Source organism: Camarhynchus parvulus, chromosome 2, assembly GCF_901933205.1.
Source record: "Camarhynchus parvulus chromosome 2, STF_HiC, whole genome shotgun sequence".
Classification (NCBI taxonomy): Eukaryota; Metazoa; Chordata; class Aves; order Passeriformes; family Thraupidae; genus Camarhynchus; species Camarhynchus parvulus.
In genome coordinates, this window is record NC_044572.1 from 150,530,307 (window position 1) to 150,549,986 (window position 19,680).

Sequence of the window (19,680 nt, forward strand, 5' to 3'; positions counted from 1 at the left end):
GGAAAAGCAGGAAGCTGATAACACCAACCACTGGCTTATCTCAGTTTGGAGCAGGAGAAAGGGGAACATAGCAGGGAAGGAATATTTTCAAGGGAAGCAACACAAATCCAGGTTGGATGTGTCCATGTCCATGTGGATCTGACAAGGATGTGCTCCCAAATTACTCCTCCTGTGGCCTTGGACTTGGCACAGACACAGATGGGGAACTGCTACAATTCCCTACCTACTTAAGCTGAAGGAGGGAAGGTTTAGTGGGATATTGGGAAGGAATTCTTCCCTGGGAGGGTGGTGAGGAACTGGAACAGAATTCCCAGAAAAGCTGTGGCTGCCCCTAGATCCCTGGAAATGTCCAAGGCCAGGCTGGACAGGGCTTGGAGCAACCTGGGATAGTGGAAGGTGTCCCTGCCCATGGCAGGGGGTGGAACTGGATGATCTTCAAGGTCCCTTCCAACCCAAACCATTCTGGGATCTAAATTCCACAATGAACCGCCCACCTCTCCCAAGAAAACAATCCAAAAGCTCTTTAGAAGTTCCTTTAATACCCAGACCTGGAGGTCACAGCAGGAAAAGGGAGCCAGGCTTTGAACTCAGGACACAGCAAAATAAGTTGATCTTTGAGATCCCTCCCAGCCCAAACCATTCCATGACTCCAAGTTCACCTCGAGCAGGACACGACCAGTCTCACATGGAGCCATCCAACCCAGCAAGCACCGAATTATTTAAGGAACAAACACAACATAAATAAGGAAAATTCCCTGGAGAATCTCCCTCCTGCTTTCTCCATCTCCTGCTTCCAGCCAGCTGTGACCGTGCCGAAGCAATCCCGGAGCAGTCCTGCCTGGAAGGGGGCATTACAGAGGTGGAAAAGACACGGAGGAGCCTCTTTGTAATATTCCATGATCCCCCTCGGGCGAGGCGCAGAGCCGGCGCTGCTGAACGCTGCACTTTTGGATTCAATTAAAGTGATTATCTGTTGTGCCAAATAAATTGTGTCCAGCATCTATCCTGCAGGATTTTACACCTCCAGCCTCATTATTCCCTAACTGTTTCCTCCTGTTTATGCTCTCTCCAATTAAATTGCTGATAATATGAGCCAAAATAAAAAACGAGCGCACCTTGTCCGGAGAAAATTGATTCCCTTTTTTTCCTGCACCGGGCGATTGCCAGGTTTTATATACTCTGTTCCTGGCGATCATTAGTAATTCAATTTTCTTTTTATTAGCCCCCTTATCTGCTGAGCAATATAGTGGCAGAGCTGACCTCTTTCGCACGGGTAAATGTTTAAAATCTTTTCCCTGATTAATTTTGCCAGTTAAGGAAAAGAGGAGAAATGATCCGGCTCTTTGCCATCACAATGAATAAAGCTTAATGTTGATTGTGATGGAATTTCTAATGCCAAGGAAATTGATTGAACGCAGCAATTACCCCGCAATAGGAACTCCAGGGAAATGGGATGGTTTTGTCCCCGGCCGTAGCCTTTTGGTTATTTAAAACAATCCAATTTGCAAGGATAATTATATATTAGTGTTTTATCTGCCACCGGGAATGAACATGGGAATTTTGATACTGGCCCGGCATTAGCAGGTTATTGCTGCAAATTACTCCAGATCTGCTTTCTTTCACATAAAGACGAAATTAGGCCATCAATAACCAGAAAAAGGCGGACTGAGGAGATGGGAGAGGCACGAGTGCCCTCTGCAGGGCTGTGTGCACTTCCCAAAATCCCCAATTCTCCTGGAAAAGCCCTCAATTCTCCTGCGAAAATCCCAATTTTCCCACATGTACTACGCAGTTGTCACTCCCATTCTCCTTGTCCATACATTTGCCACATCTCTGACGTTAAAATGAATTAGAAAAAAAATCAAGAAATCTTCCTTTGAAGCACTTATTCCTAGTTTTTTCCAAGGAAAAAATCCTGGGAATAAGAAATGGCAGCTCGGATGCCCAAGCAGGATGAGCCAAGGAATGTTGAGGAAAAGTTCCCAACTACCAGAACTCACTTGTCTGTCATCAAAAAATAGGTTGGGAATAAGCCTCATCTTGCAAGAAATCCCGGATAAAGACAGCAAAAAGCTGTTGGGAAAGCATGGGACTCCCATATCCTCTGGCATGGGATTTTTAGGATAGGAAAAGCAGGAATATCCTGCTGTCATCACACCTGGATCAGTCAAAACTCACTTAAAAGTTGGCGTTTTCCCTCAAAACTGGTGAGAAAGAGATGCCATCCTTGAACTTTTGGGAATATTCCATCTTCAGTCTGGAGAAAGCCGATAAAGGATCCCCAAGGTGATGGGACAGAACATGGAGAAAAAGCTCATTTGGCATCTAGACTGGCTGGGAGAGCTGGGAATGTCCAGCCTGGAGAAGGGAAGTATCCAGGGAAACCTCAGAGCCCCTTCCAGTGCCTAAAGGGGCTCCAGGAGAGCTGGAGAGGGACTTTAGATAAGGACCTGAAGTGCCAGGACACAGGGAATGGCTTCCTACTGCCAGAGGACAGGGATAGATGGGATTTGGGAAGGAATTTCTCCCTGTGAGATTGAGAAGGTGCTGGAATGAAATTCCCAGAGAAGCTGTGGCTGCCCCATCCCTAGAAGTGTCCAAGGCCAGCTTGGATGGAGCTTGGAGCAACCTGGGATAGGAAGGTGTCCCTGCCCACGGTGTGGACTGGAATTCCATGATCTCCAAGGTCCTTTCCCACCAAAACCATCCCATGATTTTATCCAAAACACTGGCACACGAGACCTTGATGATCCTTGTTGGTCCTCCAGCTTCTTCCTGGATAACGAAAGAAACAACCACCACCTTTTATCCCTCTTCCATCACATCCCTGAGGATCCCAGAGGCTAGGGAGGCAGCCTGACCTGGAACTTTCTCCCTGCCCCACTATCCCATTGGAAAATCTTCCATTTGGGACACACTCCAATATCTGAGCTGTTACTGAACATCCCAGTTAATCAACTGTTTTGGAATTAATCAATAAGAGCTGCAGGTGGATCTCTCACAGAATAGGCCAAATAATCCCAAGAAAATTCCTGCCAATCTGCCACTTTCCACTGGCTCTCTGATCCCTAAATAACAGCAATTCCAACAGAGGGAAGTGGACAGAGCACTGGAAAACACCAATCCCAGTTCAAGACTCAGCAACATCTGGAGGAGCTTCCCTACTGATGAGACCAAACAGATCCATTTGTGTCAAAGAGGGAATTGGAAAGGCAGGAGACAGACCAGGACTTGGGAAAAGCAGGAGTGATGTCTCTGTACAGCCCACAGAGCTGTGCCACAGATCCCCAAATCCTGTGGAACAGGACAAACAGGAAGCCAGCCAGGCTGTGTCACCACAGGCCCCACATCCGTGGGGACGGAAGGGGCTGATCCACCTTTTCCAGCCACACTGCCATGCAGGAAGTTGGGAACATTCCTCCCCTCTGTCTTTCCCTCCATGTCCCTGCTCCATTCCTACCCCACTCTGCTCCCAGTGCATCCCAGCAACCCCATTTACTTCCCTCACACCTGCCCAAGGAGAAATGCAAAAGACTGGAAATTCCACCCCTTTGTGGTGATTAATATCCACAATATTTTTGCTGGGATTAATATCCAAACTTTGCCCCAAAAGAAACCAAAACAACCTTCCCAAAACCTCTTGGATAACCTAGGAGCTAGGAATTGAATCCACAAGACTTCACTTATTCCCAGCTCCTTGAGGAACCAAAAACACTGGCACCACATCCATAATTATACATTTACAGGGAGCATGGGAGTTGTCCCAATCCCTGTGAGCATTCCAGACTTGGGAATATCCCTGCCCCATCCACCACCCAATAATCTTCACCTACTAAACCTGGGGGAAAAAAATAACACGGGAGTCCTGGAGCACACAGAGGAACAGCCCTGGAATAATTCCACAGCTTTCCAAACCCAGAGTTTAAGAATATTCCAACACATGAAGCTGTAAATCCTCTGCCTGGGATTGAAGCTCTCCAAGAAAAATCTTGAAGTACAAAAGGATTCAAATCCAGAAAGTCAACTTTAATCAAAGGGAGCAAATCCAAAATTCACTGAGGGAATTTCAAGGAAATCCAGGCTCTTCCTGAATTTCTCTGCAAAGGAGAAGGTGCCACACAGAGAAGCATCTGCCAGGAAAGGCTGGATAACTGGATCCACTTTTGGAGGGGAAAATGAACTCCCTGTTCTCCCAAGGTCACTTCCAGACCTATTCCCTTTTTTTTCTTCAATTCTCCAACCTTTTTTATTTGCCAAATTCCCAAAGCCTGGAGCAAAACCACATTCCTGCTTTATTTTCTCATTCCTATCCAGCTAAAATCAGATTTCAGTGCGGAAACATTCCCTTCAATCAAGGAACTGGGATTCCAAACAAGCTGATATCCCTGGGATCATCACTGCCTCAATTCCCTTTGAGGTAAAAATGCTGTAGCAATCCCAAATTGCTCTGTGTCTCCAGAGTTTTCTGCCTTTTCATGGAATCATGGAATGATTTGGGTTGGAAGAACTCAAAAGATCATGGAATACCACACCCCTGCTATGAACAGGAATACCTTCCACTATCCCAGGTTGCTCCAAGCCCCATCCCAGATGGCCATGATCACTTCCAGGGATCCAGGGGCAGCCACAGCTTCTCTGGGAATTCCATTCCAGGGCCTTACCACCCTCACAGGGAAGAATTCCTTTCCAATTTCCCATCTAACCCCACTCTCTGGCAGTGGGAAGCCATTCCCCCTTGTCCTGGCATTCCAGCCCCTTGTCCAAAATCCCTCACCCAGGAAAACTCAACAACATCTCAACGGAGCTGTCTGAACACCAAATAATCCCAAAATACAACTGGAGACAAATCCCAGCTACATCTGATCCAAACCTCTCTCCCAGCTCCAGCAATTCCCACAGGGAATTTCACAGGGCCACAGGGAAAATGTGCATCATATCCATCTCAAACAACTGAATCCCAAGTGGGAGAAGCCTTTTATCCACAAAAATATCCCTAGGGAACAGAAGAATCAGACTTGGAGCCACCAACATCCCAACAACATTCCAGACATGTGGTGGTGCCACTCTGAGCTCTGAGTTCTGCTCCAAGGCAGCAGGACACGGATGCAAATTCCCTGTTCCCAAACATGATGGATTCAGTACTCCACTAATTACTGGTGTTTTAGCAAATTAGATCCAAAACTGGACACCGCATTGGGATGCAGGCGAGAGATTTGTGTATTCCTGCCTCTGCCAACCTCTTCCATCTTGGAAAACCTTCCTGAAAATCCAGGGAAACCCCAAGAAAACCAGGAAACAGATTTTTTGTGGAAATACCAAAAGGACAACACAGATACGGAGCGATTTGCTCACTGTTTGCTCCACGACCAACAACACCTCCAGGAGGACTCAGCAACACATCCCCAAACCCAAGAACCCTTGGAATCACTCCACTGAGTCCAGTGAGCCCTTGGAATGGCTGTTCCTACCTTCCTTGGTGGCTGCCTGTGTCCTGGTCGCCGGCATCCGGCAGAGGCGGTGCTTGGAAATCTGCACCAGGCCCCGGGGCGAGGAGCGCTTCGCTGTCACCGAAGGTTTTCCCCGCATGGAATTCCTCCTCCGGAGGTGGAAGCGGCTCTTGAGAGCTGTGGTGGGGGAGATGTTCTTCTTATCCGTGGGGGAACTGGGAAAGGGAATGTCACACGGTTAGGAGGGAGCAGGGAAATGACCAAAACGCTCCTGGTGTTCTTCTCCAGGGCTCCAAGAGGAGTCAAATCCCACCAGGATTCTCCTCTGGGTGAGGGGGGAGGAGAAGCTCTGAAGAGCAAATTCCAAGGAAATGGGCAAATGTGAGGAGTTCCTGGCGAGGAACAGATGGAGAATGAGGTGTTTGACAGCCAGACTTACTCACGGCCTTCTGCTCAACAGATGTGAGGGATTGAATCATGGAATCATGGAATGGTTTAGGTTGAAAAAGATCTCTCAGATCATCAAGTCCAAGCATTTCCCAGCAGTGCCATGGACACCACTGACCATGTCCCCAAGTTCCACATCCAAAGGGATCTTAAATCTCTCCAGGGATGGGGATTCCCAATGCCTGACCATCCTTTATCAGAAGGAATTTTCCCAATATACAAACTAAACCGCCCCTGGAGGAGTTTGAGGCTGTTTCCTCACACTCTTACCCTTGTTCCCTGAGAGATCCTGATCCTTCCTGACTTCACCCTCCTGTCACGGAATTTAGGGAGCCAGAAGGTTCCCCCTGAGCCTCCTTTTCTCCAGGCTGAGTTCTCCCAGCTCCCTCAGCTGCTCCTGGTGCTCCAGACCCTTCCCCAGCTCCACTCCCAACTCTGGACAAGCTCCAGATCCTCAATATTTTCCCCCCAGGATTTGAGGAGCCTCAGCAGTGCCCAGCACAGGGGGATGATCCCTTCCCTGGTTCTGCTGGAATTTACCAAGGTGTGGGAGGTCTCCCTGAACTGCCAAAAAATCCCAAACGTTCCCAGCTTCTCCAGGCTGCTCCTGAGTGATTTTCCCAGCACAATACACCCACTGATAGTTTTCCAGGCAAAGCAGGAGGGCAAGGCAAGGATGGAAACCTGCTGGGAAGCACTGAAGGGATCAGAGAAACAGAAGCAGGAATCAACACAACAACTATGAGAATTCGAAATTAAATCAAGGAAAATGCAGCTTCCTTTGCTGAGTGAGGAAGTGTCGGTGACCACAGGAATTCACAGGATCCAGCTCTGGATCATCCAACATCAGGGGGACATGGAACTGCTGGAGCAAATCCAGAGGAGGCCATGGAGATGCTCCAAGAGATGGAGCCCCTCTGCTCTGGAGCCAGGCTGGGAGAGCTGGGAACGTCCAGCCTGGAGAAGGGAAGGATCCAGGGAGACCTCAGAGCCCCTTCCAACGCCTAAAGAGCTCCAAGAAAGCTGGAGAGGGGCTTGGGACAAGGGATGGAAGGACAGGACACAGGGAATGGCTTCCCACTGCCAGAGGGCAGGGATAGATGGGATATTGGTAAGGAATTCTTCCCTGGAAGTGTGGTGAGGGGCTGTGATGGAATTCCCAGAGAAGCTGTGGCTGCCTGATCCCTGGAAGTGTCCAAGGCCAGGTTGGATGGGACTTGGAGCAGCCTGGTCTTGTGGAAGGTGTCCGTGTTCATAGCAGGGGTGTGGGATTCCATGATTTTTAAGGTCTTCCAGCCCAAACCACTCCATGATTCCATAAATCCTCCAGCACACAACAACCCTCGCTGGAATTTCTCCCACAGCCACAACCTGACATGAAACCCACGGACACAAAATCCAAACCAACAACTTACCCCACATTCCCTTTCCTCTTGATGATTTTTGTCCGGCTCTTCACTTTGTAACTGGACAGCGCAGCCTCTCCAAAGGATTTCATCCCACCGGGAACAACGGACGCCGCGCTCGGAGCCGGTGGGACGGAGACGGTTCGAGGGGTATTTGGGGCCGGAGCCTTCTTCTGGTCCTCGGATCTCCACTGGAATGCTGACTTGGAAGTGGAAGGCAAAGTCTGCAAGCTGGAGGCCTTCCACTTATATTTACTGGGAGAAATCCCCAGCTTGGATTGCAATCCCAATTTCTTTATCTTCGCTCCCAAATCCGCCTTGGGGGAGATTTTAGCACCTTTGTCCACTCCCCCAGTGCCCTTCTTGGAATTTTCGGCTCGAGGGCTCGCCCACCTCTTCACAATCCGGGAGCTTTTCCCAGGGTTTGCCACCCAGGTGTAGTTGTTTTTCCTGAATTTCTGAGATTTGCTGGAGATGGGTGCTGAGGCAGCTTTTTGGAGAGCGGGAGCTTTGGGAATTACGGGAAATCTGCTCTTCACCAGGGTCACCCCAGCCTGAGCAGGTCGAGAGAGCATCTCGGCGCTCCCAAAGAGTTTGGGATGTAGGGAAGCATCCTGGACTTCCTCACCACTTGGCTGCCCTGGAGAGAGCGGTTCTGCCTTGATCCGTACTGAGTGCTGGGCTGGCTCCTGACCTGGAAATTCCAAAGGTTTTTGTGGCTCCGACTTCAGCGCCACGGCACTTTCACTGGTGCTTCCAGAGGCAGAAAAGGAGCTCCCAGCTCCACTTCCAGGCAGGCACACAGTCCTCGAGGTGGAACTGAAGGAAATGGATAGGGAAGGTCTTCTCTCTTCCTCCTGGAGAAGAGATTTCTGGATGTTTCCATCCGCCAAAGGAGCCACCGCCACTTCCCGCCCGGAAAACTCTCCGTAAGGACCCACATTTTCCTGGCCAGCCCTTTGTGGCACCTGGATATCCACAACGATGTTCCCATCCGTGGTGAAGTCCACGTGTCTCTCTGGGGATGATTCCGGTGCCTCAGGAGTCTGGCTGTTCCCAAGGCTCCCAAAACCCTGGGAAGTGCTGGAAGCACTTCCAGCGTCATACCCCGATCCCGGCAGCCGGTTGTCCAGGGAGTATTTTTTCCTCCAGGAGTGAGTTTGGCGTGGGTGGAAATTCCTGGGAGCCTGCTGGGGGTACCTGGTGGAAAAGGCTCCTCTCCTGGTGTAGCCAGGCTGGCGGGGGTTGCTCCACCTCGGAGGAGCCGAGGGCGCCGGACGTGGGACATTCCCGTGCATGTTCCTGTGGCTGTTAATGAGACCTGTGGCAGAGAACACAGAGCATTAATTCCCTGATCCCATGGGAATCTGAGAGCAACACGGAGCTGCTCTTCCTTGCGCTGGAATTGCATCATCAATCGGGTTTTGGATGACGAGCCGGGGTGGATGGAAAAGTCATGGAATCACAGCATCCAGGAATGCTTTGGGTGGGAAGGGACCTTCAAGAACATCTGGTTCAAGTTGCTCTGAGCCCCATCCAACCTGGCCTTGGACACTTCCAGGGATCCAGGGGCAGACACGGCTTCTCTGGGAATTCCATCCCAGCACCTCACCACCCTCACAAGGAAGAATTCCTTCCTGATATCCCATCTATCCCTGCCCTCTGGCAATGGGAAGCCATTCCCTGTGTCCTGGCAGATCCCGATCCCACATGACTTCACCCTCCTGTGAGGGAATTTTAAGGAGCCAGAAGGTTCCCCCTGAGCCTCCTTTTCTCCGGGATGAGCCCCCCATCTCCATCAGCTGCTTCTGGTGCTCCAGACCCTTCCCAAGTTCCCTTCCTTGCTTCCCTCCAAAGCAGCAACAAGGACACTCCAAGGCCTTGCTGTTGTGTCCCTCTGGAAGCCAACATCCCTGTTAATTTGGGAATTCCTGCCCTTGTCCAGCCTCAGTGTTTAGAAAACCTTTCCCATGAGTGATTCCCAAAGGAATTTGGAGCCTGGTATTTCAGGAAGAGTTTTTCCTCCACCGGGGTCACGGTGCTGCCAGGAGAGCTGAGTCAGCACATTCCTCATGGAAAAGCAAGGATTGTTTTCCTCCCTCTCATCATTCCCCCATGTAGGAGCTCCTGGAGAGGCAAATCCCAAGTCCTGAGCGGAGGTTGTGGCCTCACTAACCAGGAAAATTTACTTTGAAGGACAAAAAGAGAGGGATTTGGTGCTAAAATAAGCTTTGGTGCTTTCCAGAGCTTGGGAAGGGCACATGGATCCACATCCCACCTCTGTGCTCCCAGCCCGGGGCTGTGGGACAGGGAAAAGCCCCTTCCCAAAGCCACGAGAGTCCCAGATCCTGCTGAGAGCAGAATTGTGCAAATTCCCGGTGTGGGGACCCCAAAATCCCCCAGCACCCCATGGGCTCTGTTCCCTCCCTGCCCTGGCCCACTCGGCTTTCCTGGGTCTTTTCCCTTTCCACCTTTTCCCAGCACTCCCTGGATCACTTCCCTCCTCTCCCAAAACTCCTGAGCCCTTTCTTCTCCCTCTTCCTTCTTTCTCCCAGCACTCTGGGATCTTCCCCATCCCCATCCCACTCACATTCCCCCCAGTCCCCACCTAAAACCCAACGTCCCACCCCCACCAAAAACCCCCCAGGTCCCGTCACAACCTGTCCCTGTCCCAAAGCAGATTCCCAAAATTCCCTTAAAACACTGTACCATCCCCCAGGATGCCCAGATTTCCCCTTATCCCTCCTCCAGGTCCTCTCACATTGCTCCCAGCCGCTCCCTGTTTCCAACCCCGGCCTCTTTTCCTCGGCGCTCTCTCCCTTTTTTCCCCATTCCCCTCGGTGTCCCCTTGTCCCCGGTGTTCCCGCGATCCCTTCACTCCCTGGAGCACTCGGATCTGCCGGCACAGCCTCTCCCATTCCCGATTCTCCCCAGTCCCCCCAATTCCCGCACCCTGGAGCACTCGGATCTCGCAGCACAGCCTCTCCCATTCCCGATTTCCCCCATTCCCGCACCCTGGAGCACTCGGATCTCCCGGCACAGCCTCTCCCATTCCCGATTCTCCCCAATCCCCCCAATTCCCGCACCCTGGAGCACTCGGATCTCCCGGCACAGCCTCCCGTTCCCGATTTCCCCCATTCCCGCACCCTGCAGCACTCGGATCTCCCGGCACAGCCTCTCCCATTCCCGATTTCCCCCATTCCCGCACCCTGGAGCACTCGGATCTCCCGGCACAGCCTCTCCCATTCCCGATTTCCCCCATTCCCGCACCCTGGAGCACTCGGATCTCCCGGCACAGCCTCTCCCATTACCAATCCCCCCACTCCCGCACCCTGGAGCACTCGGATCTCCCGGCACAGCCTCTCCCATTCCCGATTCTCCCCAATCCCCCAATTCCCGCACCCTGGAGCACTCGGATCTCCCGGCACAGCCTCTCCCATTCCCGATTTCCCCCATTCCCGCACCCTGCAGCACTCGGATCTCCCGGCACAGCCGCTCCCGTTCCCGATTTCCCCCATTCCCGCACCCTGCAGCACTCGGATCTCCCGGCACAGCCGCTCCCGTTCCCGATTTCCCCCATTCCCGCACCCTGCAGCACTCGGATCTCCCGGCACAGCCTCCCGTTCCTCCATTCCCGCAGCTCTCCCGACGGCCCCGCGACGCTGTGACGTCATCAACCGGCGCCGCCCGACGCCAACGGACTCACGTGAGCGCTCCTGGGCGGTCACGTGATGCCGGCGACCGTTGCCGGGCAACCAGGACGGGACAGCGCGGCCTAAACTGAGCCCGGGCCTAGGCCTGGGACTGGGCCTAACTCAGCCCGGCCTGGCTGATCCCGGCCTTTGTCCCGGGCCTGGGCTAGAAGCCCGGTTGTCCCCTCTTCCCGTCTCAGCCTGGTTCAGCTGTCACCAGACCCTGCCCCCTGTTCCTATTGTGAAAAACGCCAATCACTTGTTTTTAAAATTTTAAAAGTTTAATAGTAATAAAATGGTTATTAAAATAGCATTACAGTTAGAGTAATAATAATTTGGACAATTTGGATTAGGGCATTATGATACAATAGAAACAAAGAGTTACGGACGTCTGGGTACCTTTTTCTGGGCAAAATAAGCCCGAAAAAGGACACACGTTAACAGAGGATTAACCCTTAAAAACATAGCCTGTTGCATATTCATACACCTCAAACATGATGCATAAATTCCATTTAAACAAAGGATTCTGTCTGGTCACTGTCAACTTCTTCCTCTTAATCCTAATGGCGTCTCAGGTCTGAGCGAGGCGGGAAGAAGTTTGTTTCTTCTGATAAGAGAACAATAAATTCTCTTTCTCTGAAAGATTTAGGCATCCTGTGGCCGCTATCTTGCTGCAAGTCCTTTTAAAAAAAGTATCTACATAACATAGTTTCTATTTTAACCTTATGTTATAACCTAAAACTATACTTAACACACTACTAAAAAAATTAATACAGCATAACTTTCTAACATAACACATATAATATTCATTTTAATATTTGCGAAAAGCCAATCACAAAACACGCATTTTTCACGCTATCTTAGTCTGAACCAGATGTCCCCAGCCCCTGTCCTCAGCCTGGGCCACCGTGGCTCTCCTTGTTCCCAGCCTCTGTTCCTTCCACAACCTCATCCAGCCATCTCCTGTCCCCATCCCAGCCTGGTCCAGTTGTCCCCATTTCTCCTGTCCCCATCCCTGCCTGGTTGGCCCAGTTGTCAGCATCTCCAATGATCATGTGAAAAATGTGTATTTTATGATTGGCTTTTCGCAAATATTAAAATGAATATTATATGTGTTACGTTAGAAAGTTATGCTGTATTAATTTTCTTAAGCAGTGTGTTAAATAGAAACTATGCTGTGTAAGATACTTTTAAAAGAAAGGACTCGCAGTGAGATAGCAGCCACAGGACAATTTAATCTTTCAGAGAAAAGAACTTATTGCTCCCTTATCAGAAGAAACGAACTTCTTCCTGCCTCACTCATCCCTGAAGACACTGTTAGGATTAAGAGGAAGAAGCTGACACTGACCAGACAGAATCTTTTGTTTAAATTGAATTTATGCATCATGTATGAGATGCATGAATATGCAACAGGCTATTGTTTTTAAGGGTTAATCCTCTGTTAACGTGTGTCCTTTCTCGGGCTTATATTGCCCAGAAAAAGGTACCCGGATGTCCATAACTCTTTGTTTCTATTGTCCTAATCCAAATTGTCCAAATTATTATTACTCTAATTATACTACTACTTTTATAACCATTTTATTACTATTAAATTTTTAAATTTTTAAAAACAAGTGATTTGCATTTTTCACAATCAGATTGCTGCAGCATTTCTCCTATGACTGTTGTCCCAAACAAGGTTCTTCACACAGGGTGCAAGAGCCTGATCCACAAATGGAGCCAAAATACTCGAATTATTTACAGTTCTGCACAGAAAAGAGGGAGCTGGTTTTTCCTTCTCCTGGCCTTGGTTGTTTCTCCACCTCTCCCTGGTCCTTTGGTTCCATTAGGTTGGGGTTTGGGTGATATTTTATCGCAAGTTTCTTCTTCTCTCCTTTCTCCACATCTGCGGCTCTTGAGGTTTCACTAAGGCTGCAATTACCAAAATGTGTAAAACGCAATTTATCTATTTGGAAACTGGAAATCTTGGAGCCAGCCTGGGAGAGCTGGGAATGTCCAGCCTGGAGAAGAGAAGGCCCCAGGGAGAGCTCAGAGCTCCTTCCAGTGCCTAAAGGGACTCCGGGAGAGCTGGGGAGGGACTTGGGACAAGGGATGGAGGGACAGGACACAGGGAATGGATTCAAACTGACAAAAGACAGGGTTAGATGGGATATGGGAAAAAATTATTCTCTGGGAGAGTGGTGAGGTCCTGGAATGGAATTCCCAGAGAAGCTGTGGCTGCTCCATCCCTGGAAGTGCCCAAGGCCAGGTTGGATGGGGCTTGGAGCAACTTGGGATAGTGGAAGGTGTCCCTGCCAATGGCAGGGATTGGAAATGGGATGATCTTCAAGGTTTCTTCCAACACAAACCATTTCAGGATTCTGGGATCTCCTGTTTTGAGCTAAATTTGGTCCAGTTGTCCCCAGGCCCTGTCCCCAGCCCTGGCTGTCCCCATTCCCTGACTCCTGTTCCCTGTCTCTTTCCAGCCTTATCCAGCTCTCCCAGCTGTCCCCATCCCCTGCCTCTGTCCCCACCCCCTGACCCCTCTCCCATCACCAGTGTCCTCACACAGCCAGGCATGAGGGGGAGATTTTCCTGGTGATCCAAAGGAAAATCTCCAGCACAGAAACGTTAATTCCACCCATCAGCCCGTGATTCCCTGTTTCCCACACTTTGGCTGTCATTTATAAAATGCTTCACAGGCAAACCAGTCTCAAAACTTCAAATTTGCTGTGGAAGTGAAGAAAATCCTTAAGGAGTTTGTTTTCCAAATAATTTCGTTCTTCCCCAAGGGAATAAACCCCATAAACAAAGAGCAGCAGAGCCTCAAGTGTGCAAATGAGATAAAACTCCAGCCTAAAATTATTCAGGGAACAAAAAGCCGAGCCAAGGAGCTGGAGCAACATGACACCAGGATGGAACATTTGGAAAAGCAACCCATTATCAGCCTCAAATCCTTTAAAACAGACACTGTCCCTTGGGATATCTCACTTCCTAATGCAGCCAGGGAGTTCTGCCTGTCCCAGCTCTGATCAAATCACATTTCTGGGATGAACCCACGATTTCCCTGCTTGGAAAGGGAGATTTAGTAAATAATTTTTGTGTTTTGTGCTGTTTTAAAGTGGAATATGGGAAGAACCAGCTTGTTGAGATAAATTATTTTGTGAAAAAAGGCTTCAAAATACAAAGATGTTAGGAGAGTCTAGACCCTAAAACTACTAAAAGATACTCCAAATCCTCTCTTTTTTCCAAGCCTTGCACACATGGGAACAGGCTGGGAGCCAGGCAAGCAGGAATGACAGATCTCCTCCCTTTGGGCGGCCTCAGATCAGCTTCAATTGATCTCAAATCCCACCCAGAGTTTCATAATGGCTTTAAACTGACAGGAATTGGCACTTGTGCCAAAAAAAATCCTCCTCCACTCCCAGCTGCTCCTTCCCTCCCTTGTGCTGGCACAGGGAGCCGAGTGCTTTGCATAAAAGAGCTCGGAACGAGCTGCTCTGAATTGAAATTAATTCAGCACACGTGGAGGAAAAGCTCATTTTTAACCCAGGGAAGCCATGGATCCACCACTCCCACAAAATCCCAACCTTGGGAAAAGGCAAACTCAAAGCTGTTTCACCAATTTACACCAAAATTTGTAAGGAGAAAATGCAAAGTTTGGAGGATCTTGGACCACTTGGGGTCATCCTTGGATGTTTTCCATCAGGAGGGCTTTGGGATGGGGGTATCCAGAGATGGAGAAGCAGCATTTTAAGCATGAACTGGATCTTGTCCAGGGAATAGAGAAAAGCATCCTGCCTCGGGACAAGCAGCTGGCAGAAATCTCCCCTGGGATTTGTGCAGAGGGCAAAGGACAGACGAGGATGTTAAAATATTAAAATAAACCTTTTTTTTTTCCCTGGCTTTCCAGCCCATTCCTGTCACAAGCAGCATATCCAAAAAGAATTCATGGCACTTTTAATTCACAGCACTAAGTTTCTATGACACTTTGGAAGTTTAATTTATTTTTTTAAAGAGGAAAAAAAAAAAGTAATTGCAGAGTTTTGAGTGAGTAAAAATCCCAGGGAAGGGAACACAGGGAAGGGGAATTAAATTATCTCTTTCAGCCCAAAAATAAATCCTTTCAATGTCCTAAAACATCATCCCAGTACAGATCCAGTGACAAGTGTGCCAGAGGATCCCCGGATCCTGAAACACCCAGAACTGCCAGGGATCCATTTGCAGGAACAGCATGTGTGGGACATCATGGAATCTTGGGAAGGTTTGGATTGGAAGGGACCTTCAGAGTCATGGAATTTCACCCCTTTCCATGGGCAGAGATATCTTCCACTATCCCAGGCTGCTCAAAGCCCTGTCCAACCTGGTCTGGAACAATTCCAGGGATGGGGCAGCCACAGCTTTCCTGGAATGTCTTCCAGCACTTGTGAGTCTCTGGGATTGTTGTGTCAAGATTTCAGGGAGATGCTTTAATTAAAGTGTAAAAAATTGGGAGAGAATCCAGGAGGAAGTGGAAAATCAAGAGAGTGAAGGTTTAAAACCTTTGTAGTCCCAAGGTCAGAGGTTGTTCCCTGCATCCTTTTCCTGAAGGATTGGGAAGAGTCTGGAGGTGAGTGACCCATTCCCTGCTGTGCCAGCACCATCCATGGCATGGACTCATGGCTGCAGGACTTTTCCTTTTCCTTTTCCTTTTCCTTTTCCTTTTCCTTTTCCTTTTCCTTTTCCTTTTCCTTTTCCTTTTCTTTTTCCTTTTCCTTTTCCTCCTCCTTCTCCTCCTTCTCTTCCTTCTGTCCTTCTCGTTTTTATTTCTCCTTCCCATCTTTCTCTCCTCCTCTTCCTCCCCACCCTCCTTTTCCTTCTCATTTTCTTTATCTCTTTCTCCTTCTCCTTCTCCTTCTCCTTCTCCCCTTTCTTCTTCTCAACATTTCCAGGGATGGGGCATCCACAATTTCCCTGAGCAGCCTGATCCAGCCTCTCACCATCCTCACAGTGAACAATTTCTTCTTTATCTCCAATCTAAACCTCTCCCCTTTGTGTTTAAATCCATCACCCCTCATCCTGTCACTCCAGGCCCTACTAAAAACCCTTCCTCCCATTCCTACAGAAATCCATGGACACAGCCCCAGCTCCAAGAGGAGCTCAGCAATTATTTACCACTGAAGAAATTTGCTTCTTCTACAAAATGTTTTTCCTATTTTAACTCCAATAGGGGGGAAAAAAAAAGAAGTGCTTCCCAAGGGCAAACAAACTCTTGACTCACATTTTTTTGCTGATAACAGCAAGACTCCAGAGGAGGGCTCAAGGGAAGGAGATGTCTCCTGGATTAGATGGAAAACAGAGAGGAAAATGTCAGGAATGGGAGAAGAAATGGCTGCAGGATCCTAAAGGAAAAGCTGCTGTCATTTATTGAGTGGGTGCTGGTTTTTTGTTGTGGTGTCTGGTTTTGGGGGGATGTTTCTTGCCTCCAGTGGCACTGCCAGGGCAGGAGCTGCACGCAGACCTGAATCCACGTGTTTGGGAAAGGGAGAAACCAGAGGGATGATCTCTGTGCTTCCATGTCATTGTCATTCCCAGCAGGAATTCTTTTCCAAGGTATTTCAAGTGGGGACAGAGAGCAAATCCTCTTCTTTCTCCTCTTTGTTCACCCACTGAATCCAGGATGGCTCATTTGGCAATTCCATGGAGGCAGAAGGACCAACCATGGATCAAAAACCTCAGCTATGAATCAACTAATCCAAAAATGTCCTAAATCCTCTGCTCTGTGGGAATGGGATCATGGAGGCTGTAACATCCCATGGCAAAAATAAGTTTCCTTTACTAAGTGAGGAAAGGAAACCACAGGGACTCACAGGATCCAGTTCTGGGGTCCCCAGCAGCAGAAGGATGTGGAGCTGCTGGAGCAGATCCAGAGGAGGCCATGGAGATGCTCCAAGGGCTGGAGCCCCTCTGCTCTGGAACCAGGCTGAGGGAGATGGGAATGTCCAGCCTGGAGAAGGGAAGGATCCAGGGAGACCTCAGAGCCCCTTCCAGTGCCTGAAGGGCTCCAAGAAAGCTGGAGAGGGACTTGGGACAAGGGATGGAAGGACAGGACACAGGGAATGGCTTCCCACTGCCAGAGGGCAGGGATATATGGGATATTGGGAAGGAATTCTTCTCTGTGAGGGTGGTGAGGAGCTGGGATGGAATTCCAGAGAAACTGTGGCTGCCCCATCCCTGGAAGTGTCCAAGGCCAGGTTGCAGCAGCCTGGGGTAGTGGAAGGTGTCCCTGCCCATGGCAAGGGGTGGAACTGGATGAATTTGAAGGTCCCTTCCAACCCAAACCATTCCATGATTCTGATATGACTCCACCATATCCTGTCAATGGAAATATGGCTTTTCCCTTGCCAATTCCGAGGGATAGAATCAATCCACCAGGAAACCATGGCAGAATTCCCAAAAAATATTTGTTCGTGTGAAAACATCCCTATTGATCCATCTTCAGCTGTGAAGGGGAGAGGACTTTGCTCTCCCCAGATGCTTGGGCCTTGGACTTTTCCCTGCTTGGAAAGGTTGGGAAAAAAATCCATACACTGCCAGTTGTAAATATTTGGATTGGGAATATGGTTTGGGTGGTCAGCATTGTCCAGCAGAGCTCTTCCAGGAGCATGTGGCCATCCAGGGATCTGGTTTTATCCCAAATTAATGCAGTTACACCACCAGCTGCCATTGCAAAATGCCCACCTTGCAGGACCTGCCGCTCCAGTGTTGCTGTCAAATAACATTTGCAAATCCTTTTGGTTTCAGGAAATTTCACAACAGCACCAAAGAGAGGGGAAGCAAAGTTCCTGACAATCTGAGCCGTGGCTTTTGATGGAAAAGCTGAGAGGAAAGTGGCATCAGATGCTCCTTTGCAAGCCCTGGATGAGAGGGAAGGATGTTCAGGAAGAAGGAGGTGAATTTTTGAGACCTTCCTGGGGATTTTTGAGACCTTTCCTGGGGATTTCCTGGTTCCTCTCTCAGCTGGATCTCTGGAGTTCTGTGGGCAGCACCATTCAGCAAAACAGAGGTCGATGCACATCCAAAAGTCACAGAGGGAATTCGATTTGCTTGGTTCCTCCTGGGACCAATTTTTCCTGACATTTCACTCACTGAAGCTCTCTGTGTATTGGTGGGGCACCTTTTGATGGAGCTTGGCACATTCATGGCTTCTCCTTGTCTTCCCAACAGCTCCATGGTGCCCCAATGCTTCTCCTGACCTGCACAGATGAGTCACACCCAAGTTTTTAAGAAGAACCATGAATTTTGCGTGCTCAGCAGCACCAGTTTGGGGGCACACCACTATTCTTGGAGGCCTCATGGAGACTCCAGCTCCTCTTCCCCTTCCAGCCTCCGTAGGGTGCTTTGCTCTGGGAACTCCTTTCTTCAAGCTTTGCTCTGGAGAGGCTAAAATTAAACCAGTGATTCCATTGCTGACTGAAAACAGAGCATTCCTTCCCCACCCACATGTTTTGGATGGACATCAGAAGCCAAACCCCGGCTGCTCAGCCCCATGTGGAAAAATAATCTTCTATTCTGATCCTCCATCCACCGCAGCTCGCTCCGATCGGGATGTTCAGTTCCCAGCCTGGCGTTCAGGGGGGATCTGAAATGGGATGTGCCTGGAAATGGAAAACATAAACACAAGCAGCCACTATCTCTGCAGCTTATTGCCCTGAACAAAAGCTTATTCTGCTCCAGAGGAGGGGGGGAAAAACAGAAGTTAATTCATGGATAAAGCAAGGAAAATAAAATCCCTTCACGATCTCCTTTCCACCCTGTATGTCCCCAAGTTCTTTGGGGAAGTGGAGATTTGCAGGCAGCCAGTGGAAAGATGGAGATCTCTCTCTCTCTCTGCAACTCTCTCTGCATGGGGGTAAAATCCTAAATATCCCAATCCTCACTGAGCCACTTCCAGGTGGTGCAAACCTGCTCCACAGCCATCAAGCCCCACTGGAGTCACGGAATCACAAAACCATTTGGATTGGAAGGGATTTTTGAAGGCCATCCAGTTCCAACCTCTTGCCACGGGCAGGGACACCTTCTACCATCCCAGGTTGGTCCAAGCCCCTTCCAACCTGGCTTGGACACTTCCAGAGATCCAGGGTCAGCCACAGCTACTCTGGGAATTCCATTCCAACACCTGATCACACTCAAAGGGAATAATTCCTTCTCAATATCCCACCTAACCTAATCCTGGCAGTGGAAGCCAATCCCTGTGTCCTGGCACTCCACCTCTTGTCCCAAGTCCCTCTCCAGCTCTCCTGGAGCCCCTTCAGGCACTGGAAGGGGCTCCAAGGTCTCCCTGGACCCTTTTCTTCTCCAGGCTGGACATTCTCAGCTCTCCCAGCCTGGCTCCAGAGCAGAGGGGCTCCATCGCTCGGGTCATCTCTGTGGCCTCCTCTGGATCTGCTCCAGCAGTTCCACACCCTTCTGCTCTTGGACCCCGGAGCTGGAGGAAGCTCTGCAGGTGGGGTCTCACCTGAGCAAGGCAGAAGGGCAGAATTCCCTCTTTTCCTCCTGCCCACACTATGGAATAAGCCTGGGACATGGATCACTGGATTTCAGAACCTCCATCACGCTCCAAGTTCTTGAGTGTCCATCACAGGATCAGCATCTCCTGTAGCATCCATCACTAGGATCCCAAATATTCCCCAGGGAGAGCCCAGCATCACAAAATCCCCTCCTGCTCCA

General features: G+C 49.6%; 1 protein-coding gene across 2 annotated transcripts in view; it reads right to left on the bottom strand.

The window, feature by feature from the left end:
- Window positions 1-10,972, bottom strand: part of ZC3H3 (zinc finger CCCH-type containing 3) — a 127,001-nt gene extending 116,029 nt beyond the window's left edge. Inside the window, exons 1-4 of one of the 2 annotated variants that reach the window (XM_030971857.1) lie at window positions 10,918-10,972; window positions 10,827-10,857; window positions 7,310-8,621; window positions 5,469-5,662 (exon numbers count right to left, since the gene is read on the bottom strand). In XM_030971857.1, coding sequence (XP_030827717.1) covers window positions 5,469-5,662; window positions 7,310-8,621; window positions 10,827-10,857; window positions 10,918-10,932 — 1,552 coding nt within the window. In that variant the 5' untranslated portion in view covers window positions 10,933-10,972. Of the gene's footprint in view, window positions 1-5,468; window positions 5,663-7,309; window positions 8,622-10,764; window positions 10,802-10,826; window positions 10,858-10,917 lie in introns of those variants that run through there. The other variant, XM_030971858.1, reaches the window with a different exon arrangement.
- Between the last annotated feature and the right edge of the window lie 8,708 nt (window positions 10,973-19,680).